The sequence below is a fragment of the Myxocyprinus asiaticus genome, chromosome 11, assembly GCF_019703515.2.
Source record: "Myxocyprinus asiaticus isolate MX2 ecotype Aquarium Trade chromosome 11, UBuf_Myxa_2, whole genome shotgun sequence".
Lineage (NCBI taxonomy): Eukaryota > Metazoa > Chordata > Actinopteri > Cypriniformes > Catostomidae > Myxocyprinus > Myxocyprinus asiaticus.
The window spans coordinates 1,574,044-1,599,972 of NC_059354.1; the positions used below are offsets into that span (position 1 = coordinate 1,574,044).

A 25,929-nucleotide genomic window follows, 5' to 3' on the forward strand; every position below is an offset into this window, starting at 1 on the left:
TTAAAAGTGCTGAGGCAGAGCTGAAGCACCGAATGTCGTCTGATAGCCTCAGAGAACTGACCCGACTGAAATACAGATATAATACTATTTTGTCGCGGAAGGTGGAGTTTTGGCTATTCAGGGAAAGACAGTCATACTTTGAGATGGGGGACAAGGCAGGGAAGCTTTTGGCTAGATATATAAAGCAGAGAGAGTCTTTTTCTACCATTCCCTCAGTGAAATCTGCTGGTGGTGATATATTTACCTCGGCCATTGATATTAATAATGCTTGATCTCTATATTTCCACGTCTTCGTCTACTGATGAAGATATTAGAAATTTGTGGAACCATTAGATCTCCCTAAACTGACATCTGAGCAAAAAAAATTTCTTGATTCTGAGATAACCTTGGAGGAGCTTGACGAGGTAATTAAGGCCTTGCCCACAGGCAAGTCTCCGGGGCCAGGTGGCTTTGCCATGGAATTTTTTAGATCTTTTGATACAGAACTGGCTCCAATTTTGCTAGAAGTTTATACGGAATCATTAAAGAATGGAAAACTTCCGCCAACCATGACACAAGCCCGTATCAGTCTGATTCTTGAAAAGGACAAAGATCCAAGCGATTGTAAGAGTTACCATCCAATTTCACTGATCCAGCTAGATGTAAAAATATTGTCAGAAATTTTGGCTAACCGAATAAGTAAAGTTATGACATCTCTTATACATATAGATCATGTGGGGTTTATTCGGGGCCACGGCTCTTCTGATAACATCAGGCGTCTCATCAATATCATGTGGTTAGTGACGAATGATCAGACTTCTGTCGCTGCCATCTCACTTAATGCTGAAAAGGCGTTTGATATGGTAGAATGGGATTATCTTTTTAATATTTGGTTCGGGAATACTTTTATTGGATGGATTGAGTTACTTTATAGACACCCGGTAGCGGCGGTACAAACAAATGGATTAATTTCAGATTATTTTACTCTGGACAGGGGCACCCTGCAGGGTTGCCCTCTTTCCCCATTATTGTTCTGTCTTGCCCTGGAACCATTAGCAGCCGTGATAAGGAAAGGAAGATGATTTTCCAGGGGTGGTGGCGGGAGGTATGGCACATAAGCTTTTGCTTTACGCAGATGATATTTTATTATTCGTCTCCGACCCCACTTGATCTATGCCTTGCCTCCACAGAATTATTAATTCCTTTTCTAATTTCTCAGGATACAGAGTCAATTGGTCTGAATTCGAAGCTTTGGCTCTGACAGCATACTGGCCAGTAACGGCTTTTCAGATGGGCACCTTCCAGTGGCCAAAACAAGGCATTAAATATTTGGGTATTTTATTCCCAGAAAATTTGTGTGAGTTGAGTTAATTCTGACCTCTTAAAAGGTTTTTGAGCGATGTGGACAGGGGGGCGTCATTACATTTATTTATGATTGGGAAGGTTAATGTTATTAAAATGAATTGTATTCCAAAATGTAACTACCTGCTACAATCTCTCCCTGTAGATGCCCCCCTCTCTTATTTCAAGCAATTTGATAGCATAGCAAAGTCCTTCATTTGGAATGGTAAGCGTCCCAGATTACATTTCAATAAGTTACATTAGCAAATTGGCAAAGGTGGGCTAGGCCTACCCAAGATTTTGTTTTATTATTATGCATTCAGTCTCAGAAATTTGGCTCATTGGTCACTTCCACCTGAGAGAGTCCCTCCCTGGTTTTGTATTGAACAAGAAGTTCTTGCCCCTATTTCGCCATTGCAAAGCCTTTCTATCAAACTAATCGGAGAAGTTAAGTTACACCCCATTATCTATTATTCCCTGCTAATTCAGAGACTGGGTATGGGATCAAAATCCCGTCAAAAGTATTGCAGTCACAAATCCAAATATAACAAGCGTGAATCAAAATAGTAAGCGTAAATCAAAAAATAATAAGCGCAAAAATAAATACAATATGCAGATCAAAATAATTAGCGCAGATCAAAAAATAACAAGCATGAATCAAAAATATATAAACACATTTAAAATATACTGCAAAAAAAAGAATAATAATTAAAGCAGTCATCAGCAATTTTTTTTTTTTTTTAAATCATGTTTTCCTTGCTTATATTACTGTTTTTTGTGCTCTCTGGCAATTTTGCTCATATTTTAATTTTTTTGTACGCTTACGCTGTATTTTTCTTTGCTTTTGTTTCCAAGTTCTGCGCTTGGTTTTCCAAAACTTGTGAGTAGAGTTTCATGTAAATCAGGGGGCGTTTTTTGTCCCTATTGGTCCACTAGTTCTTGATTGACAGCTCCTCCTCTAGCCAATCATTTGAAGAGGGGAGGTTGCATCACTCCAATGCGACTCCGACAGCTGCTGTTCAATCGCACGGTGGTAGATGAAGATGGATAACCATCAGTTGGCATATTCTGGACAATCACAGGTAATGGAATATAACTATATTATTTGTGGTTTGATAGATACTCTGCTTGTGTCTGTTTTGAGTATTTTCTGCCAGCTCTAGGAAACAATGTGTTGTCCGAGTAGGCCATTAACCTAGTCCGTTAACACATGTATCGAGTCAGCTGAATTTAGTTAGCAGAGTCTTTAGTTTAGGCGTTATTTAATAATTCCTTTTTTGTAGGTTATTGGCTGCATATCTAAAAAAAAAACAAAAAAAAAAAAACAAGGCTTGGTTGGTGTGGATGTTTGATGCATGTTTTTACTAGCTGTTCCAATGTAGTCGCAAGTTCAGAACCCAACTTGATCTGCTTTTCCATGTTGCTGAATGTGCCGATATGTACTGATCCTACGTTGGCATCTTTGGCATGGCTACATGTAGTTTCTTTTTCCACCATAATGCAGGGAAATCAGAAACAATTGACCAAGCGTCCCCACATCAGTAAATAATGCAATAAAGTTGGCTTGACATTGGACATTCTTTATTCACAAATAGTCGCACATTTAGGGACTGTCTCTAAAGATACAGGCAACATTGGAGCATACATATCCAAAACATTTACAAACATTTCCATTACATAGAGTGTACAACTTCAATAACATTTGAAGCAAATGACTTGCAGTCATACAACCAATTCCAAAGTGTGCATGTAGGTGTCAGCAATAAGGAACACCTTTTAGATTTTTTATATAATTAAAAAAAAGAAATCCAAATATATGTAAGCATTTCTGTATTCATCAGTATTGTAATAGGCTTTGGTGTCAATTATTATCTTATGTCGGGAAATACTTGTTTGAATGTTGCTTTACAGGCTCTTTGTGCCTCACCCAAACAAGAGTAGCCTATTCAATTTACACAAAGATACATCAACTTTATATACTGTAAACACAGTTACTAAAGTACAGAAGGCTGGGGGAAAAAATTGCACTCAATTACAAAAATGTGTTATATCCAAAGGGGTCTTTTCTGGTGGCCAGCTAACAGAAATAAAATCCAGATCCTGACACCAAGGCCTTCTACAATACTGATGAATTTAGAAATGCTTACATATAATTGAATTTTTTTATTTTTTATTATCTAAAAGGTGTGCATTATTGCTGACACCTACATGCACACTTTGGAGTTGGTTGTATGACTGTAAGTCATTTGCTTCAAATGTTATTGAAGTTGCTTGGTCACTTTGTGGAGAGCGGCGACTCTGTGGAGCGTGGCCGGGATGAACACCTGCAGCAGATTAACTTGCCCAGCTGTGGGTGATTACAGCATTAACGGGCGAGAGATAAAGCCGCGAGGAGAGCTGCAGTCGGGGAGAGACACAGAGAGAGAGAGAGAGAGCTACAACGAAGCTGTGTGTGTCTGGGGAGCTGAAAAGCAGTGGTGTTGAATGTTTTGTTACATTGAAAAGTGCTGACAATAAAGAGTCTAATGTTGGATGTTTACACGGCTCCCGCTTCCTTCAGAGGGTCAAAGAACTTCCTTACACACTTGTTTCTGATTTTGCTGCAGTATCGTGGAGAAAGAAACTACACGTAGCCGTGTCAATGATGCCATTGTAGGATCAGTACATAACGGCACATTCAGGAACATGGAAAAGCGGATCAAGTTGGGTTCTGAACTCGTGACTACATTGGTACAGCTAGTAAAAACATGCATCAAACATCCACACCAACCCAGCCTTGTTTTTTTTTTTTTTTTTTTTTTTTAGATATGCAGCCAATAACCTACAAACAAGGAAGTCTTAAATAATGCCTAAACTAAGGGGGCCTGGGTAGCTCAGTGGTAAAAGACGCTGGCTACCACCTCTGGAGTTCGCTAGTTCGAATCACAGGGCGTGTTGAGTGATTCCTGCCAGGTCTCCTAAGCAACCAAAAATTGGCCCGTTTGCTAGGCAGGGAAGAGTCACATGGGATAACCTCCTCGTGGTTGCTATAATGTGGTTTGTTCTCCGTGGGGTGCGTGGTGAGTTGGGCATGGATGCTGCGGTGGATGGTGTGAAGCCTCCACACGCGCTATGTCTCCGTGACAACGTACTCAACAAGCCACGTGATATGATACGCGGGTTGATGGTCTCAGACGTGGAGGCAGCTGGGATTTGTCCTCTGCCACCCGGATTGAGACGAATCACTACACAACCACTAGGACTTAAAAGCACATTGGGAATTGGGTATTCCAAATTGGGAGAAAAAGGAAAAAAAAATGCCTAAACTAAAACTCTGCTAACTAAATTCAGCTGACTCGATACATGTGTTAACGGACTATGATAATGGCCTACTCGGACAACACATTGTTTCCTAGAGCTGGCAGAAAATACTCAAAACAGACACAAGCAGCATATCTATCAACCACAAATAATATAGTTATTTCCAATTACACGTGATTGTCCAGGATTTGCCAACTGATGATAGTCCATCTTCATCTACCATCGTGTGACTGTCCCCACTTGTCTTACGTGTTTACGGTGTTTGGCCACTAGTGTGCAAGTACACGAGAAGACTGCAAGTGTGTGGATGACTTTTGCACGTTGGGACACCTGTAGACTTAAAGATGTTGGTGCTGGTTGCGACAGCTGTTTTTCTTTTCACTCAGCTGAAGACTGATTGTTTTTGGTAGCACTGACTATTATAGCCTAATTAAAATAATAAATTACTGAAATTTTACCCATCTTTTCATTTATTAATACACTACTGGTTTCTGTTTTTTGCAACATATTTTAAATGTGTTGTTATATTTTTGATTCATGCTTGTTATTTTTTGATCTGTGCTTATTATTTTGATTCATGCTTATTATTTTTGGATCCGTGACCACAATACTTTTGACAGGATGTTGATCGCATATTTGGGGGATGGAGCTTTAAGTTCTATCAAGAGATTATGGGAGAAAGATTTAAACTTGGTATTGGAGGAGGGAGTGTGGGCTAGGATTCTAAAAAAGGTCAAGTCTGCATCTAGAGATGCAATTCAGGATTTTACATAGATTCTATTTGACCCCCTCTAGATTGTATAGGCTTGGTCTTAAAGACACAACCACCTGCTGGTGATGCCAGTCAGAGGATGTAGACATGGGCCATGTGTTTTGGTGGTGTGCTGAGATCCAGGATTTTAGTTGAAGATTCAGAGATTTGTGTGTGACGTGTTGGGCACTTGGGTTTCGTTTTGCCCCAGACTGTGTTTTGGGCGATGGGGCAGTCATCAATATAAGAGATAAATACATACAAAAATTGGGTCCTGGCCAGGGTTATGATAGGCAGGCAGATTGTTTTAAGGGGATGGAAGAGGCGTAGTTTTAGACGTGTATGATCATTTATATATATATATATATATATATATATATGTTTGAATGTTAGTTTTGTAGACAAAAATATAATTGTGCCAACATATTCATTTATTTCATTCAAAACTAAAATAAAATACTTTTTTTTGAAAAGTTTTTGAAATTGATGACTTGGACCAAATAATAAAGAAAAGCAGCCAATAAGTGCCCAACATAGATGGGAACTCCTTCAATACTGTTTAAAAAGCATCCCAGGGTGATACCTCAAGAAGTTGGTTGAGAAAATGTCAAGAGTACATTTCTGAAAATTCTAGGCAAAGGGTGACTACTTTGAAGATGCTAAAATATAACACAGTTTTGATTTATTTTGGATTTTGTTTAGTCACAACATAATTCCCATAGTTCCATTTATGTTATTACACAGTTTTGATGACTTTACTATTATTCTAAAATGTGAAAAAAATGATAATAAAGAATGAGTAAGTGTTTAAAAACGTTTGACCGGTAGTGTATGTATGTATGTATGTATGTGTATATCTATATATATCTATATATCTATATCTATATATATATATATATATATATATATATATGTGTGTGTGTGTGTGTACTTATGTGAGACCACAGGGATGTTCGTTGGGGGTCGGGGTGGGGTTGTTGATTGGGGAGGGGTAGTAGTGGGAGTTAAATGTTGATTCATTGTATATACAGTATGTTTTGTTTGTCTTTGTCATTTCTATTAATAAATAAAAATGTTAATCTTAAAAATAAATAAATAAATAAATAAATAAAAACGTTAATGCATGCAAATAATGTTACATGTTTAATGCATTCACTTTTTTTATGCGGTTAACACATTTACTAATTTGACATTAGATTCTGGTGCTATTTTAGTGCATTTGTGTCTTTCGCTGGAAGGGTTTGTTTGGAAAATGTTTATTCAATATTTTAATTGACTGGTATAAATAATTTAAAATAAAGACAATGAAGCCTATTTTAGGACAATTAAGATTATTTGCATAGTGACATTAAATTTAATGACAATTAAGCACATTTTCCCCCTAAAATTAACATAACATGTCCAGACATTGAGGTAATTTTCCTCTATTGATAGGGACTTGCTTAAAAGCTTTAAAAAGGACCCAAAAGTTTCATTAAGTAATGTGGCTTCTGAAGGCAAAAGACTTTAGAACACAAACATTTTAATAATTTTTGGTGAAAATCTTGATGTCATGACATCTTGTTCTTGACACAAAAGTCACAAGGACAGCTTTTATGATACTTTTGGGTCCTTTTTGAAACTTTATCATGAGGCACTATCCACTGCTTTGTATTGAAAATATGGCCTGCGATATACATTAAAACTGCTTTTGTGTTCCGCATAAAAAAGAAAGTTGTACGGGTTTGGAACGACATGAGGGTAATTTTATAGAATTTTATTTTTGGATAAACTGTCCCTTTAAATTAGATAATCTGATATAGTATAGCATTTATTGGGGTAAAATGTACTTAAAGGTGCACTCAGTAACCTTTTGCTTATGTCATCTTGGACGTACATTAACACCTAGTGGTGTGGATGTAGCATCATTCAAAATCAATAGTTTTTAGTTTCCAATGCCATTGTAGAAATTCACTTTTCACAATCAACCATGATTCATTTAATCCAACAGTGAAATTGTCCAATAACAAGATGGTAGTAAGTAGTATTCAGCTGGTCATGTGATTCTAAAATGGCAGCCCCCATGAGGGCACCCCTGCCCCATGTAGAATAAAACAGCTTTTATAAGGTTACTGATATGACTCGAGTCCTCATCTCATGTGAGTGCTCATGATTTTATACATGTGTTTCAAAATTACAGTTAATTTCTTTAGGAGTAAAACTTTTTTAATAGGGAAAAAATTACTAAGTGCAAGTTTGTGAGATTCACCCAATTAGATTTTACCTAACTGTCCTAACAGTCTGTTTGTGATGATGTAATGCTCTCTTTATATTTTATGCTCTCTCATTTATAACATAACACATCATCTTTCCTCAAGCACTGCTCTCTATGTTCAGAGATTACACAGTCTAGCTGGATTCTACAGTTGTGCTTAAAGGTTTGCATACCCTTGGAGGATTTGTAATATATGTACCATTTTTAAAGAAAACATGAGTGAGCAGAACACATTTCTTTTATTTCTTATGGGATTCATATTCAACTGTAAGTTATAACAGAATGACACAATCATAAAACAAAACATGGCAAAAAGAAAAAAATGAAATCAGCCCTGTTCAAAAGTCTGCATACCCTTAGTTCTTAATACTGTGTATTGCCCCCTTTAGCATCAATGACAGCATGCAGTCTTTTGTAATAGTTGTCTATGAGGCCCCAAATTCTTGCAGGTGGTATGGCTGCCCATTCCTCTTGGCAAAATGCCTCCAGGTCATGCAAAGTCTTTGGTCGTCTTGCATGAACCGCACCTTTGAGATCTCCCCAGAGTGGCTCGATGATATTAAGGTCAGGAGACTGTGATGGCCACTCCAGAACCTTCACCTTTTTCTGTTGTAACCACTGGAGGGTCAACTTGGCCTTGTGCTTAGGGTCATTGTCCTGCTGGAAAGTCCAAGAGTGTCCCAGTAAAGCTTCTTTCTGGCAACTCGACCATGCAGCTCATTTTTGTTCAAGTATCATCGTATTGTGCTCCTTGAAACAACCACACTGTCTTTTTCCAGAGCAGCCTGTATTTCTCCTGAGGTTACCTGTGGGTTTTTCTTTGTATCCCAAACAATTCTTCTGGCAGTTGTGGCTGAAACCTTTCTTGGTCTACCTGACCTTGGCTTGGTTCAAGAGATCCCCGAATTTTCCACTTCTTAATAAGTGATTGAACAGTACTGACTGGCATTTTCAAGGCTTTGGATATCTTTTTATATCCTTTTCTATCTTTATAAAGTTCCATTACCTTGTTACGCAGGTCTTTTGACAGTTCTTCTCTGCTCCCCATGGCTCAGTATCTAGCCTGCTCAGTGCATCCACATGAGAGCTAACAAACTCATTGACTATTTATACACAGACACTAATTGCAATTTAAAAAGCCACAGGTGTTGGAAATTAACCTTTAATTGCCATTTAAACCTGTGTGTGTCACCTTGTGTGTCTGTAACAAGGCCAAACATTCAAGGGTATGTAAACTTTCGATCAGGGCCATTTGGGTGATTTCTGTTGTCATTATGATTTAAAAAGGAGCCAAACAACTGTGTGATAATAAATGGCTTTATATGATCACTATCCTTAAATAAAAGACAGTTTTTTGCATGATCAGTCATATTTTCAAAATCAATGCCAAAATTTCACAATTTCTGCCAGGGTATGCAAACTTTTGAGCACAACTGTATATTGTCTCAGATGTAATGAGTGTATTAACACCTACTTTGTTTGTTTGCTTGTGTGTGCAGGCAATCGTTGCAGCGTTTGCAGTTTCAGGATATTCGTCCACCTATTACAGAGCGGGCAGTAAACCCTTTAACCCTCTGCTGGGGGAAACATATGAATGTATCCGGGAAGACAAAGGATTCTGCTTCTTCTCTGAACAGGTGAGAGTTATTTTATACATCACACACATGCTGTACCTGCAGTGCCTTTTCCAGGTGAATAGCTGTCCTTCAGTGGATGCTTTCCACTACTGTTGCACTGCACCACTGTGACTGTGTGTGTGTGTGTGTGTGTGTGTGTGTGTGTGTGTGTTTGTCAACACTGAAGTTTCCCAGAGGCTGTGTTTGTGTGTGTCAATGTGCAGTATGTTTGCTGATGACTGTGATCACACTATATGTAGTGGAATTAATTCTGTTTAAATGCACACTCAGCGATTCCTGAGAAACACTGTTGATATTCAAACTCTACTGCCAAAACAAACACACCCCTCCCTTCAGTGCTCCTTTGGAAGCTCTGCCCACCCAAATTCATGTACACAGATTCATTCCTTTTACCTCTTGGAGGTCTCGCCACTGCTGAAAAGCCTCGCCGATGTTGACGCGGCTCCTAGCCCTCGACTTATCATAATCTTTCTTTTTTAGTTTATATTCGTCTGACCTTTTTCTCTTGATCTGTTTCTCAGCCTTGGAGTTTAGAAAGTTTGCAGTTCGCCAGATTTGCCATCCATTCTAATTAATGTTCATTTTGCTCTGCCCCCACCCCCAATCCTGTGCACTCGCAAGAACCACCCCCTGTTGCTGATTGGCTGGAGTAGTGTTGTGTGGATCGGTCTGATCCACTTTGTTTATTTTCCCATTTACAGAGCCAGGGCTGTGTACAAATACTAGATTTTTTTCAGCCCAACCACAGAATGGACAGCTAGCGGATTGTGAGGAGATATTTGCAGAATTTGACAAAAAGTGTGTTAGGTTTATGGACTAGTTTTGGCCACTAGAGGCCCTCATTGTGTTTCATTTCAGTTTCCTGCCAATGTATTGTGTTATTGTTCTCACCTATGCCTCATTTTCTGTGAGTGTATTTAAGTTGCTTTGTTCCTCTGTTCTATGCTCAGTGTTTGATATGTTGAGACCGACATCTCCAGTCTTTTGGTTAAATCCCTCTTGTGATTGTCTCTGGATTCTTTTGCTCTGTTTGATTTTCTGACTTTTGCTTTTTGTTGTCCAATTTTTTTCCTTTGAAGTTTTTTTTTTTTGGATTTATTTATCTTTTTGTGAAACACTAATTTCCCCTTTGAGGTTCTAAACCCTCTTTTGCTTTTTGTATTGACTCCTTGGAACTATTTGGAGTTTCTATTTTGGGATTACTTTATCATTTTTCTATTGACTCTTGGAACGTTTTGGAGTTTCAGTTTGGAATTTCTTTATGGATTGTTTTGGAATTAATTGCTGGACTAATTAAAAAGACATTTAGTGAACATATCTTGAAAATACCCAGTATTCCATTTTTCACTATAAAAAGTATTTTTATTAATTTGAATTACAATTTTAAAATTCCCTGATATTTCCAGGTTTTCTATCCTGAATAGGACCTTGAATCAGTAAACTAATCCAAATATTACAACATTAAAGTAACATCATCTGACTACATTCAGTTTCAAAGAAAAGCAATCATATAGATGACTTCAATTTAAATGTTTTCTGCACACCAAGTTCCCATATACAATGATACCAGTAAAATGGCATTATATTTTAAATGATAGAAAATAACATATTTAAAAGTTTCCTCACAATTAAATCACTTTATTTCAGTAGTGACCCAGTGACAGAAATGAACTTTTACATTTATGGTCAATATTTGCCCCTTGTTTTGGATTTAAGGGGCATTTTTTACATTTATGAGGGCATAATGTTTTCTAACAATTTAAAAACTGTGACTTATCCGTTTGTCAAAATGTCAATTTAATCCATTTATTAATACAAATTCTTAAGTCTGAGAATGTATTACATTTTACCTTAAAAATTACATCAACATTAACTATATCAAAGGTTTCAAATAATAAATAAAAATAAAAGAAAACAAACAGAAGAATTCATTACAAGGACATTTTTTGCCCTCATTTTGAATTTTGGGAGCATGTTTATGATTTTGAATGCCATTTTGCCTCAAGCTCCCCTTAATTTCTGACCATGTAGTGGCCACACAGCGAGTTAGCAGCTGTATCAAATGGTTTGAGCACGTTTGACACGCGACAAGCGCTATTGCGAGCTGTCATTGGCTAATGAAATGAGATGATCAGACATAAGGTGCTTGAAAGTTTCGGAAAGCTGCTCAGAATGATTCAGTGAGAGTTATTGATGGAATGGAGAGCAGGCACGATCCCATGAAGGAAGGGGAGAGCTGTGAGGGTGCGCGCTTCAGGATGCACTAGAGAATGAAGCCGCGCATGTCTCATTTAAATCGCACATTCAATTAATTTAATATTTAGATATTCTAAAATATTGTATTCCCATTTGCTGAATCGTGATTAAATCGATTTTTAACAGTCTAACTCGATTTTTGAGCAACACTAAAGATTCTCGATTCAAAAATCCTGTTTCGAGATCGATGCATATGAATTGGCACCCCTAAGTACAGCACAACGATCACCAAAGAAAGCGGCAAAACTGTCCATAAGTTTTAATATATGTAGGAAAAGCTGTAATATTTTCTTGTTTTAGCAACACATCCTTTCCCCTGGAGGGACATTAAAAGAGTCAGACTGGGATTTTTAAATTGCCTAAAATGCCAGGGATTTGCCTTTTTTCATATTGAAGTGCTCGCTGTAGTCATGCACGGATGTAGTCATGCATAAACCTAGCAGTTTAATTTTATCCAGCTTTTCTTTGCCTGTCTCCCTCACTCTCTGTGTGCCTGTTGCATGTGTGTAACCAGAGATTATTTAGCAGAGATGGGCCACTTCTATTAAAATGAATGGGAGAAATTGGAATGCTCAATCAAGGAGTGCTGAGTGCCCAACAGTCAACGGATGTAGAAAGGAAGTCCCGCCTTACATTTAAAAGAGCCAGTCACCTTTTAGATACAGACATCACCTGTCAATCAACTCTAGAACATGCATGTGCACCAGCTATGCAAGCCAGGAAAATTGCATTTTTTTTAGCATCATATGAGGTTAAGAATCACAATTTATGATTCCAGTATTGCCAGATTTTATTGCTGATTTAAAATATGTTCTTTGATCTTGATCAACCGTTTTTTAGATTTTGGTCTTTCTCCATTTAAGTAGATAGGAGCTGCACTTGCATGACTGGAAATAGCCTCCCGAAAGCGTTCCAAAGATGGCCGACAGACTTGTTAGAAAGACTTTGGTGTAACTCTACTTTTCCACTGGCGTGTGGCAAACGAAGGTGAGCCAGCGTTTTCAATTCATTCCTATGGAAGTAGGAATGGGTGGATCGATCCTAAAGTATCTATGCTTCCGATACTGATGTTGTATCAAAAGTATCGATCCTCACACAAAAATATCGATTCTAAAAAAAAATTGTTTTAAACTAGGGATATTAATATTTGGCTACCATGAACGTGAACAATAATCATAAGCTTAAAGTGAAATAAAAAGAATTAGGCTATATTAGCAAATACTTGTGCAGGATGGGAAGTATTTCTTCTTCCGCTCATCTTAACATGCATGCTGATAAAAAAATCAGATAAACAGCTTGGCCTAAAATACAGAGTCTGGAGCAAAACGAAACCCGAGTGCCCAACACGTCACAGACAAAACTCTGAACCAGAATTCTTATATCTTAACACACCACCAAAAAACATGGGTTGTGTCTCCATCATCTGATTGGCATCGCCAGAAGGTGGTTGTGTCTTTAAGACCAAGCCTATACAATCTAGAGGGGTCCAATAGAATCTATGTAAAATCTTGAATTGCAAAAGGCACACCCTTGCATCTCTAAATACAGACTTGAAGTTTTTTAGAATCCTAGCCCACACTCCCTCCTCCAATACCAAATTTAAATCTTTCTCCCATAATCTCTTGATAGAAGTTAAAGCTCCGTCCCCCAGACTCTGAATTAGCAGGGAGTAATACACTGATGCCTCATGACCTTTTCCAAATGCAGTAATCACCACTCCTAGAGTATCTGCCGCTTTATGAGGGTGTATGCTACTCCCAAAAATAGTACAGAGCAGATGGTGCAGCTGTAAATACCTAAAGAACAGAGATCTGGGAATCCTAAAATGTTGAACCAAATTTTCAAAGGATCTCAACACTCCACTCTCAGATAGGTCACCGAGCGTATTAACCTCCCTCACAATCCACTCTGACCAGCAGATCGGGGACTTATTAATACATAATTTTGGGTTCAGCCATATACTCGAGGCAAGATTTAAATAAATGTCCAAATTAAACACTCTGGACACTTTTGTCCATACCGATTGCAAATGCGAGGTAACGGGGTGTTACTTAACTTCTCTGATTAGTTTATTAATATTCCCTTCCAACTCCACGAGTTCTCATGCTTTGGATTTTTTGGTGAATGAGGCATACTGGATGATCTGACTCCTAAGAACCGCCTTAAGTGCCTCCCAAGCCACGCCCACAGAGGATACTGAGGACCAGTTGGTCTCTATATAAACAGTGATTTCAGCCTTTAACTCTTTAAATGTTGGAATTCAGGATTTTGCAAAAGGGATACATTAAAGTGCCAACTATATGATTTCTTTTTCTCCATATGTGGCAACATCTCTAAACTCACCAGGGTGTGATCTGAGACTAAGATATTTCCAATTGAGCAATCAACAACAGATGAAATGAGGGACTTAGATATATATATATATATATATATATATATATATATATATATATATATATATATATATATATATATATACAGGTGCATCTCAATAAATTAGAATGTCGTGGAAAAGTTCATTTATTTCAGTAATTCAACTCAAATTGTGAAACTCGTGTATTAAATAAATTCAATGCACACAGACTGAAGTAGTTTAAGTCTTTGGTTCTTTTAATTGTGATGATTTTGGCTCACATTTAACAAAAACCCACCTGTGTGATTTTTAAATTTTTAAGATTGTGAAGCGTCAATGTTGCTCTAGGGGGCTTACACACTTTTGCTTCACTATGATCAAGGACAGAGTCCATCAATAGATTAAAGTCTCCTCCCAATTAAAGGTGACATTTCATATTTCTTAAAATTGTTTAATTGTTGTTTATAAGTAATTTAAAAACAGTTAACCATAGTTTTACTACAGTAATATTGTAGTAGTAACCATGGTTAATTGTGTGGTAACTATGGTTTAACTACAGTAAATACTGTGGTTAAACTATAGTTATTGTAGTGAAACCATGGTTAATTTTTGTAAGATTAAATGAAACAGAAGTCTAATAATTTTCTGTTTAGATTTATTGTAAAAATACTTACTTGAATTATGACTAAAACTAATATTTTAAATTACCCATTTTATCCCAAGAAATCGCAAAAAATTTGTTTAATATAAGTATTAAAGTTGGACTTGAAATAAATGGTATCGCCCATCCCTGTATGGAAATCAAGAGGTGGATTGTGGGATTGACAGTGGTCTGGAGAAAGTGTTGAGGGTGGTTGTGGGTGTTGAAAAAGTTCACATTTCTCTGCTTTAGGCAAATGAGGAACGAAAAACGCCAGGTGGCAGCCAATCACTGTGAGCTGAAAGCAGTGATGTCTGTCGTAAGTGCTTAAAATCTCCCTTTAATGCTGGAGTTTCTACTGGATTCAGTGCATCATCATGTACATTTCTGACTTCAAAATAGACTTCAAATGATTGCATGCATTCATTGTGGCAATACTTTGGCTAGGTAAGCAAAAGTGTAATAAATCAACACTGTTTGTAAATTGTGGGCATTCAAAAACTAAGCTGGCATCTTTACAAGTGTAATCATGCATAAATATGATGATATTATTGCTCGTATACGGAAAACAATGAGAGACAAAATGCACTGGCTTTGCATATTACAAACATGCCCCAAAGCGGCAGCTGTCTAGCGTGGTGAGCGATGTTCTTTCAGCAGTTTTTTAGCGCCAGTGCAGTGGAAACGTAGGGTTAGAGGGGGAGAGAGAGAGCATGCTCTGAATGATGAAAAATGAAAATGATGAAAAAAATTAACAAGTAACTCTGAACAAACACTTGGATTAAATAAGTCTGAAAATGTCTGTTTTTATCTTACCTCAGTTTCAGTTAACTTATATAGCTGATCTGTTCGCCAGTGAAGTTTGCTAGAGGTGGATACTGTTTGATACAGATATACAAAACTTCCTCAGGCTTTCAAGAAACTGGAAAAATTCCCAACTTTAAATAAATAAATAATAACGTGTAGGACATTTGTGTTGTAGGAATGTACATGCAGATTTCAGATATAAAATCTGTGATTGAATGACTAATGTTTACTCGCTAAAATGAGATGAGATTTTCTATTAAATCAATAGGCACACTGGAATGTTTGGGCATAGCAATATGGCGGTGCAGTGGCAGGGTGATATGGCAGCCAACAGCCATATCACCCTGAAGCTCAAGACTGGTTGCCAAGCTTCAGTAAGCTAAGCAGGGCTGAGACTGGTCAGTACCTGGATGGGAGACCTCCTGGGAAAACTAAGGTTGCTGCTGGAAGAGGTATTAGGGATTAGGTATTACAGACCCTGCAGACTGTGTAGGTCCTAATGCCCCAGTATAGTGATGGGGGCACTGTCCTTTGAATGAGATGTTAAACCAAGGTCCTGACTCTCTGTGGTCATTAAAAATCCCAGGACACTTCTCAAAAAGAGTAGGGGTGTAACCCCAGTGTCCTGGCCAAATTCCCCCCATTGGCCCTTATCAATCATGGCTTCCTAATAATCCCCATCCATTAACTGGCTCTATCACTCCACTCTCTCCTCTCCTCCAATAGCTGGAGTGTGGTGAGTGTACTGGTGCACTGTGGCTGCTGTCCCATTATCCAGGTGGATGCTGCACACTGGTGGTTGTTGAGGAGAGTCCCCGTTCACTGTGTAAAGCACTTTGAGTGTAGTGTCAGAAAAGCGCTATATAAATGTAACATTCTTTCACTGTTTTGGTGTCAACAATCCAGCTGAAGTCAGAAGTTTACATGCACTGAGGTTGAAGTAATTTAAACTAATTTTTTAACCACTCCACAGATTTAATATTAGCAAACTATTGTTTTGGCAAGTCGTTTAGGACATCTACTTTGTTCATGACACAAGTAATTTTTCCAACAACTGTTTACAGACAGATTGTTTCACTTTTAATTGACTATATCACAGTTCCAGTGGGTCAGAAGTTTAAATCAAATCAAATCACTTTTATTGTCACACAACCATATGCACAAGTGCAACAGTGGGTGAAAGTCTTGGGTACAGTTCTGAGCAACATAGCAGTCATGACAGTGATGAGACAAAAAAACAATTTACAATAAACATCAGATTTACACAACACAATTTACATATCTAATATACACATAATTACATAACACAATAATAATATACAATGTACAGTATACAATACACACAATATAGAATACACATACACATAATATAGAATACACATACAATAAAAATAGTATATAAAGTGTATATAAAATATACAGTAGGTTGTATTGTACTGTATTGACATTCAGGCTGTCGGTTAATAGTCAGTTGCCAGAGTGTTGTTAAGAGAGAATATAATTTCTGACAGTCCAGTGTAAGATAATAAGATTAATAAAGTGCAGTGCTGATGTATATTGATCGTGAGAGATCAAGATGTCAAAAGTCTGATTGCTTGGGGGAAGAAGCTGTCATGGAGTTGGCTGGTGCAGGTCCTGTTGCTGCGATACTGCCTGCCTGATGGTAGCAGTGAGAGCAGCCCATGGCTCGGGTGGCTGGAGTCTCTGATGATCCTCCAAGCTTTTTTCACACACCGCCTGGTATATATGTCCTGGAGGGAGGGAAGCTCACCTCCGATGATGTGTCTGGCAGTTCGCACCACCCTTTGCAGGGCTTTGCGGTTGTGGGCGGTGCTACTGCCATACCAGGCAGTGATGCAGCCAGTCAGGATGCTCTCTACAGTGCTGGTGTAGAACCGTGTGAGGATGTGGTGGTTCATTCCAAACTTCCTCTGCCATCTCATGAAGAAGAGGCGCTGATGAGCCTTCTTCACAACGGCCTCAGTGTGGACAGACCATGTGAGTTCCTCTGTGATGTGGACACTGAGGAACTTGAAGCTGCTGACTCTCTCCACCGGTGCTCCATTGATGGTGATGGGGCTGTGTTCTCTGTCTTTTCTCCTTATGTCCACAACAAGCTCTTTGGTCTTGCTGACGTTGAGGAAGAGGTTGTGCTCCTGACACCAGCATGTCAGAGTGTACACCTCCTCTCTGTAGGCTGTTTCATCATTGTCAGTGATCAGACCTACCACCGTCCTATCATCAGCAAACTTAATGATGGCACTGGAGCTGTGTGTTGCCACACAGTCATGTGTGTACAAGGAATACAAGAGTGGGCTGAGAACACAGCCCTGCGGGGCTCCAGTGTTTAGGGTCAGTGATGAGGAGACGTTGCTTCCCATTCTAACCACCTGGCGTCTGCTTGACAGGAAGTCCAGGATCCAGCTGCACAGCGAGCTGTTTAAGCCCAGAGTTTCACATAAAGCTTGGAGGGCACTATGGTGTTGAATGCTGAGCTGTAGTCTACAAACAGCAGTCTCACATAAGTGTTCCTTTTTTCCAGGTGGGAGAGAGCAGTGTGTAGTGTAGATGCAATGGCATCATCAGTGGAGTAGTTGTTGCGGTAAGCAAACTGTAATGGGTCCAGTGAGGCAGCCAGCATAGGGCATATGTAATCTCTGATTAGCCTCTCAAAGCATTTGCTGATGATGGGGGTCAGAGCAACAGGATGCCAGTCATTTAAGCAAGTGATTTTGAATTGCTTTGGTACAGGCACAATGCTGGACATTTTAGAGCATATGGGGACTACAGACAAGGAGAGGGAAAGGTTGAAAATGTCCGTAAAAACATCAGCCAGTTGGTTTGTGCACGTTCTGATGACACAGCCCGGAATGCCGTCTGGACCCGTAGCTTTACGGATATTCACCCGTCGGAAGGATTGAGTTATATCCGCTACAGAGATGGAGAGTGAACTAACCTCTGTGAGAGCTCTCTCCATGAGGGCAGTGTTATTTCCCTAGAAACGAGCATAAAAAGTACTTAGCTCATCCAGGAGAGAGGCAGCGGTGTTCACGCCGGAGTTTTTATCCCCTTTGTAGTCCATGATGATATTAATTCCCTGCCACATGTTTCTAGAGTCGGTGGTGTTGAACTGTCCTTCAATCTTGTCCCTGTACTGGTGTCTGGCTGCTCTGATAGTTTTGCGGAGGGCATAACTGGCTTGTTTATGCTCCTCCGTGTTCCCGGAATTAAAAGCGGAGGTCTGCGCATTAAGTGCCACACGAACTTCACTATTAACCCATGGTTTCTGGTTGGGGTTGATCCGTATTGTTTTGGTCGGTACAACGTCCTCTACGCACTTTCTGATGAAACACATTATGCTATCAGCGTAAATCTCGATGTCATCATCAGAGGCGGACCGGAACATATCCCAGTCCGTGTGATCAAAACAGTCTTGTAGCATAGAATCTGATTGGTCCAACCAGCACTGGATCGCTCTGAGGGCGGGTGCTTCCTATTTCAGTTTCTGCCTGTAAGTGGGCAGAAGGAGAACGGAAGAGTGGTCTGATTTGCCAAATGGTGGGCGGGGGAGGGATTTGTAGCTATCCTGGTAGGGAGAGTAGCAATGGTCCAAAACCCGGTCCCTTCGTGTGTTGAAACTGATATGTTGGTGGTATTTTGGTGCGATTGATTTGAAATTGTCTTTGTTAAATTCCCCAGTCAAATTGAAAGCAGCCTCGGGCTGTGCGGTTTCCTGCTCACTTTTACTCCCATACAGTTCCTTGAGTGCCCGGTCTGTGTCGGCTTATGGGTGGATGTACACAGCTGTGATATTGACTGCGGTGAATTCCCTCGGTAGCCAGAATGGTCGACAGAAGCATGAGAAATTCCAGATCAGGAGAGCAGAAAGACTTTATAGAATGTACATTCCTCTGATGACACCAGGATTTGTTGATCATAAAACATACACCACCACCTCTGCTTTTACCTGAGAGGTCTTTCGCTCTGTCCGCTCGGTGCACGGAGAACTCCGTGGGTTTGATGGCTGAGTCTGGTATCTCCACAGACATCCAAGTTTCTGTAAGGCAGATAATGCAGCAGTCACTCGTCTCTCGTTGGAAAGAGATCCATGCTCTCAGATTGCAGAGAGAACATTTGCCAGTAGAATTCTGGGTAGCGGGGGTTGATTTGTACGACATCTTACTCTGATGAGAATGCTGGCTCTATTTTCCCTTTTCCTTCTGCGTTTCTGTGGCTGGGCAGCCCAGACAAAGGGCTCCGCTGGCGTGTTTGTAAACAGCGGGTCGGCATTGAGGAATTTGAAGTCCGGTTTTCGGTGTGCAATTGCAGAACCAATGTCCAAAAGTGTATACAATCAGGCAGACAACATCCAAGACAAAAAACCATAAGAACTATAAACAAAACAAACAAAAAACTGCATTGTTGTGTTGGAGCTCGCAACGCAGCAGCCATACTCGGCACCATCTTCGGCGCCATCTTCAGTCCAGATTTTTTACATACACTAAGTTAACTGTGCCAGCTTGGAAAACTCCAGAAAATGATGTCAAGCCTTTAGACAATAAGCCAATCAGCTTCTGATATGAGGTGTACTGAATTGAAGGTGTACCTGTGGATGTATTTTAAGGCATACCTTCAAACTCAGTGCCTCTTTGCTTGATATCATGGGAAAATCAAAAGAAATCAGCCAAGACCTCAGAAAAAAATTATGGACCTCCATAAGTCTGGTTCATCCGTGAGAGCAATTTACAAATGCCTGAATCTACCACGTTCATCTGTACAAACAATAGTATGCAAGTATAAACGCCATGGGACCATGCAGCCATCATACTGCTCAGGAAGGAGACGCATTCTGTTTTCTAGAGATGAACTTATTTTGGTGCGAAAATTGCAAATCAATTCCAGAACAACAGCAAAGGTCCTTGTGAAGATGCTGGAGGAAACAGGTAGACAAGTATCTATATCCATAGTAAAACGAGACCTATATCGACATAACCTGAAAGGCTACTCAGCAAGGAAGAAGCCACTGCTCCAAAACTGCCATAAAAAAGCCAGACTACAGTTTGCAAGTGCACATGGGGACAAAGATCTTAATTTTTGGAGAAATGTCCTCTGGTCTAATGAAACAAAAATGGAACCGTTTGGCCATAATGACCATCATTATGTTTGGAGGAAAAAGGGTGAGACTTGCAAGCCGAAGAACATCATCCCAACTGTGATGCATGGGGGTGGCAGCATCATGTTGTGGGGGTGCTCTGCCACAGGAGGGACTTGTGCACTTCACAAAATAGATGGCATCATGAGGAAGTAATTTTATATGGATATATTGAAGCAACATCTCAAGACATCAGCCAGGAAGTTAAAACTCGGTCGCAAATGAGGGACTTCCAAATGAGGGTCTTCCAAAGGGACAATGACCCCAAGAATACCTCCAGAGTTGTGGCAAAATGGCTTAAGGACAAGAAAATGAAGGTATTGGAGTGGCCATCACAAAACCCTGACCACAATCCGATAAAAAATTTGTGGGCAGAACTGAAAAAGCGTGTGCGAGCTAGGAGGCCTACAAACCTGACTCAGTTACACCAGTTCTGTCTGGAGGAATGGGCCAAAATTCCAGCAATTTATTGTGAGAAGCTTGTGGAAGGATACCCAAAACGTTTGACCAAAGTTAAACAATATAAAGGCAATGCTACCAAATACTTACCAAGTGTATACAAACTTCTGACCAACTGGGAATGTGATGAAAGAAATAAAAGCTGAAATAAATCATTCTCTATACTATTATTCTGACATTTCACATTCTTAAAATAAAGTAGTGGTCCTAACTGACTTAAGACAGGGGATGTTTCCTGCGATTAAATGTCAGGAATTGTGAAAACTGAGTTTAAATGTATTTGGCTAAGGTGTATGTAAACTTATGACTTCAACTGTATATTATATCAGTGGTCTACTCTAAACGCCTTAAGAGAAATAGTCCAGTGTCTTGGCAGTCGTAACGCACATGCCCATCTACCAAATGGAGTATACTGTACTTTGACAGGCTCACATTCGATTGTACGCAGACTCTGAGCCTTAAGCATCAAAATATAAGTATACTTTGGGCTTTAGCCATGACTGTTTTCCATAAAGCGGTAAAATATCATCTTGTAGGGATGTCAGAAGTACCAGTACTTCTGTATCAATTTGATACTAAAACATACAGTACTGTGCAAAAGTTTTAGGCACTTGTGAAAAATGTTGCATAGAGAATATGTCTTAAAAAATAACGACATAAATAGTTTTCATTTATCACTTAATGTCATACAAAGTCCAGTAAACATAAAAAAGCTAAATCAATATTTGGTGTGACCACCTTTGCCTTTAAAACAGCACCAGTTCTCCTAGGTACACCTGGACACAGTTTTTCTTGGTTGCTGGCATATAGGATGTTCCAAGCTTCTTAGAGAATTCGCCACAGTTCTTTTAACTATTTAGGCTGTCTCAATTGCTTTTATCTCTTCATGTAATCTCAGACTGACACTATGTTCAGTGGGGGGCTATGTGGGGGCCATGACATCTGTTGCAGGGCTCCCTGTTCTTCTATTCTAATCTTTTCTATTTGCAAAAGTAATGTTTGGGAGTCTAACACATATTTCTTATTGACATATAAATAACCATCTTAAGACAAATGCTTTTGTGAAACATCTTATGTGCATCTTAAGACTTTTGCACAGTACTGTATTATATTATAAAATTCTAACAATGTATTTGAATATTAAGTAATATAAATAAATTAAAGACACCTGTCTTTCTACAGTATTGATAACACCAAATACATAAATCAGTACACACACGTGCTGTCTTGTTGTCAGCTGCTTTTCAGTATGTGCATACATACAAGAATAGCACTTGCGACAGACACGCGATTGCGGCTGTGTGTCTGGTCAACATTCCTGTCTTGGTAAGATATTGGAAAATGTGTTGAGTTGGTCAATCCAGATGCAATAAGTAGCAAATATTTAGATATTTGAAAACAAAGATTAATGTATACAGATTTGCTCGAGGAATTTTCAAACTTTAAGTCAGGCGCCAAGACATTTACTAGGACATTCTTTTGCAAAACTCTTTTATTAATAGACAATGCAATAAAACTTGCAAACTTTGGCAAATCTATCAACAAAAAAAAAATTCATAAGTACTTACTTTAGTCAGCTATTTCCTAAAAATGAACTTAAAGCAACCTTTGTTGACCTATGGAATGCCGAAAGGGACAATATACAGTTTATCTTTTTACATCACAGTTTAAAGTATACTGGTGGCCAAAAGTTTGTAATAATGCACAGTTTTTGCTGTTTCTGAAGGAAATTGGTACTTTAATTCACTGAAGTGTCTTTCAACTGATCACAAAGTATAGTTAGGACATTACTGATGTAAAAAAAAAGCACCATCACTATTTGAAAAAAGTCACTTTTGATCAAATCTAGACAGGCCCCATTTCCAGCAGGCATCACTCCAAAACCTTATCCCTGAGTAATCATGCTAAATTGCTAATTTGGTACTAGAAAATCACTTGCCATTATATCAAACACTGCTGAAAGCTATTTGGTTTGTTAAATGAAGCTTAACATTGTCTTTTTGTTTGTTTTTTAGTTGTCACAGTATGCAATTAACTGGCATGTTTTAAGGTCAATATTAGGTCCAAACTGGCAAAAAAGAAACAGCTTTCTCTAGAAACTCATTAGTCAATCATTGTTTTGAGGAATGAAGTCTATACAATGCTTGAAATTGCCAAAAAACGGAAGATTTCAAACAAAGGTGTATACTACAGTCTTCAAAGACAAAGGAAAGCGCTTAACAACTGGACAACTGGCTCTAACAAGGATATACGTTGCATTCCAGTGGCTTCTCTCCTTCTGCGCGCTTAATGCAGACTACACCCCTGGGTGCTTCGACAGTGCTACTAAGAGAGTATATATCTCTGCAAAGAGTATATTTTCCTCTATTAGAGCAGCACATTGACGTGAACATCTTTTTAAAGATGCGTCTTTTTAAAGATGCCGTTCCGTCATTGTGTAATTCCTGGATGCGGTCGTTATCTCTCCGCCTCTGACGGCCACGGGTGCTGCCTCACGTGTCTGGGCCATACTCACACTGAGGCAGCATTTGTGGATGGTTTGTGTTCTCATTGCGAGAACATGACCATGGCAATGTTGGAGGGAATGCCACTCCAGCTGCCCCCCATGCTAGGCCTTCTACCTACAGGTATGAGGCCGGCCCGGCTGGCGCTGGAGGCGATTTGGGGACTCCAATGGTCGCAGCCTCGCCTGGTAAATTCCCATGGACCTCCCGTTCCCCAGCACGCTCATTTACCCCCGTCAAGTTCCGAGTTGAGACCAGCTTGCCTCACGGCCAGCTTAACATCTCCTTCGGGGCTTGTGAGTAGGATGAGTCCTCGATCGCTGCATCGGAGAGCGCGCTGACGATGTCGGATGCCGAGGACTCGACTGGGCTGCCACCTTCGGTGTGCCTGCCCAGTCTGAGTCCGACGCAGAGCTGACCGCCATGCTTGCCCGGGCCGGCGTGAGCGTTGGGTTGGACTTGAACCCTCCACCCTCCCCTGAGCCCTCGCGGCTAGATAATTGGTTCCTGGGTTCGGGGCGCCGCTCACAGCTCTGGTCGAGATGAGGGATGCTGACAAGGCTCGCTTTCTTAACGCTCCCATCACTCAGATCAGCCTATTCGGTGACACTGTCAAGGACTTTGCCCAGCAGTTCTCAGCGGTGAAGAAGCAGACTGAGGCAATACAGCACATCTTGCCCCGAACGGGCTGCGGTACCCACATTTTTAAAAAAAAGAGCGGTTTCCTCACTCCTTGGGTCACACGGTTGTTTACGTTATCACGGCGACCGGACACTGAGCACCTGTGAACATGGGCCCCCCGCCTTCGCGTGCCTGACCAAACCACATTCACACCCACACCCATGGCCAGGAGGTTGTGACGAGTTACGAGGACGGTCAAAAAATCCCTCCTCTCCCCTCGCCGAACCCCCCGACGCTGGGTACATGGAGCAAGGTAAGTGCTTCAAGGGCCCCCTCAGCGCAGCCATAAGTTCGAGACGAAGCAAGGCTCCTCGACATGGCATCCCCTGCTCCCCCCGCCGCGAGTCCCCACCCACAGGTACATTAGATGTGATTGTCCCCTTAGTGACCCTCGCACGGAGCTTGGACACGTGGTTAGCGCTTTCCAACCCGTCGTGGTGGCTGGCCAGGACCATCCGACTTGGCTATATGATTCAGTTCACCAGGCGCCCGCCCCAGTTCAGTGGGGTCCGCTTCACCTCGGTGCAGGGCTAGAACGCCGCCAGCCTGTGTGCAGAGATCGTGACTCTACTGAGCAAGGGTGCGATAGAGCCTGTCCCTCCAGCTGAGATGAGGAAAGGTTTCTACAGCCCTTACTTCATCATGCCAAAGAAAGGCGGTGGGAAAGGCACCTCACAAGCGAGCGCGCGCAGTCGGTGCAGAACTGCCTGAAGTCATCCGGTGGTCATGCCGCTCGGGTTGATGCATATGAGACCGCTTCAGCACTGGCTTCAGACTCGAGTCCTGAGATGGGCATGGCACCGTGGCATACAACGCGTGGCTATCACACCACTCTGCCGCCACTTATTCAGCCCTTGGACAGACCTTGCGTTTCTGCGGGCAGGAGTCCCCCTACAGCAAGTGTCGGGCTGGGGAGCCATGTGCAATGGGCATGCAGCCGCTGGCTCCTGGACAGGACCATGGCTGTGTTGGCACATCAACTGCCTCGAGTTGCTGGCTGTACTGCTGGCCCTGCGGAGGCTATTGCCGTTGATCTGGACCAAGCATGTGTTGATCCGGTCGGACAACACAGCGACAGTAGCATATATAAATCGCCAAGGCGGCCTACGCTCTCATTGCATGTCGCAACTCGCCCCCCATCTTCTCCTCTGGAGTCAACAGCGGCTGAGGTCGCTGCGGGCCACTCATATCTCGGGCAGCCTCAACGCCACAGCGGACGTGCTGTCGCGGCAGGCGACGCTCAGCAGAGGGTAGAGACTCCACCCCCAGGTGGTCCAGCTGATTTGGAGTCGATTCGGCAAAGCACAGGTAGACTTGTTCGCTTCCCGGGAATCCTCCCACTGCCTGCTCTAGTATTCCCTGACGTGAGCCCCCCTCGGGACAGATGCACTGGCACACAGCTGGCCACGGGGGCTGCGCAAATACGCATTCCCCCCAGTGAGCCTACTTGCACAGACCCTGTGCAAGGTCAGGGAGGACGAGGAACAGGTCACCCTCGTGGCGCCGTACTGGCCCACTCAGACTTGGTTCTCGGATCTCACGCTCCTCGCGACAGCCCCTCCCTGGCAGATTCCCCTGAGGAAGGACCTCCTCTCTCAGGGACGGGGCACCATCTGGCACCCATGCCCAGACCTCTGGAACCTCCACATCTGGCCCTTGGACGGGACGCAGAAGACCTAAGTGGCCTACCACCAGCAGTGGTAGACTTGATCACTCAGGCCAGGGCAGCTTTATGCCCTGAAGTGGCATTTGTTCACGAGTTGGTGTTCTTCCCGAGGTGAAGACCCCAGAGATGCGCAGTTGGGTCAGTGCTTT

The 25,929-nt window shown here is 41.0% G+C and overlaps 1 protein-coding gene across 3 annotated transcripts in view; it reads left to right on the forward strand.

Annotated features, from left to right (window-relative positions):
- Positions 1–25,929, forward strand: part of osbpl6 (oxysterol binding protein-like 6) — a 367,626-nt gene that overhangs the window by 299,531 nt on the left and 42,166 nt on the right. For all 3 annotated transcript variants that reach the window (XM_051710487.1, XM_051710486.1, XM_051710488.1), the window contains one exon: positions 9,125–9,262. In XM_051710487.1, coding sequence (XP_051566447.1) covers positions 9,125–9,262 — 138 coding nt within the window. The remainder of the gene's footprint in view (positions 1–9,124; positions 9,263–25,929) is intronic.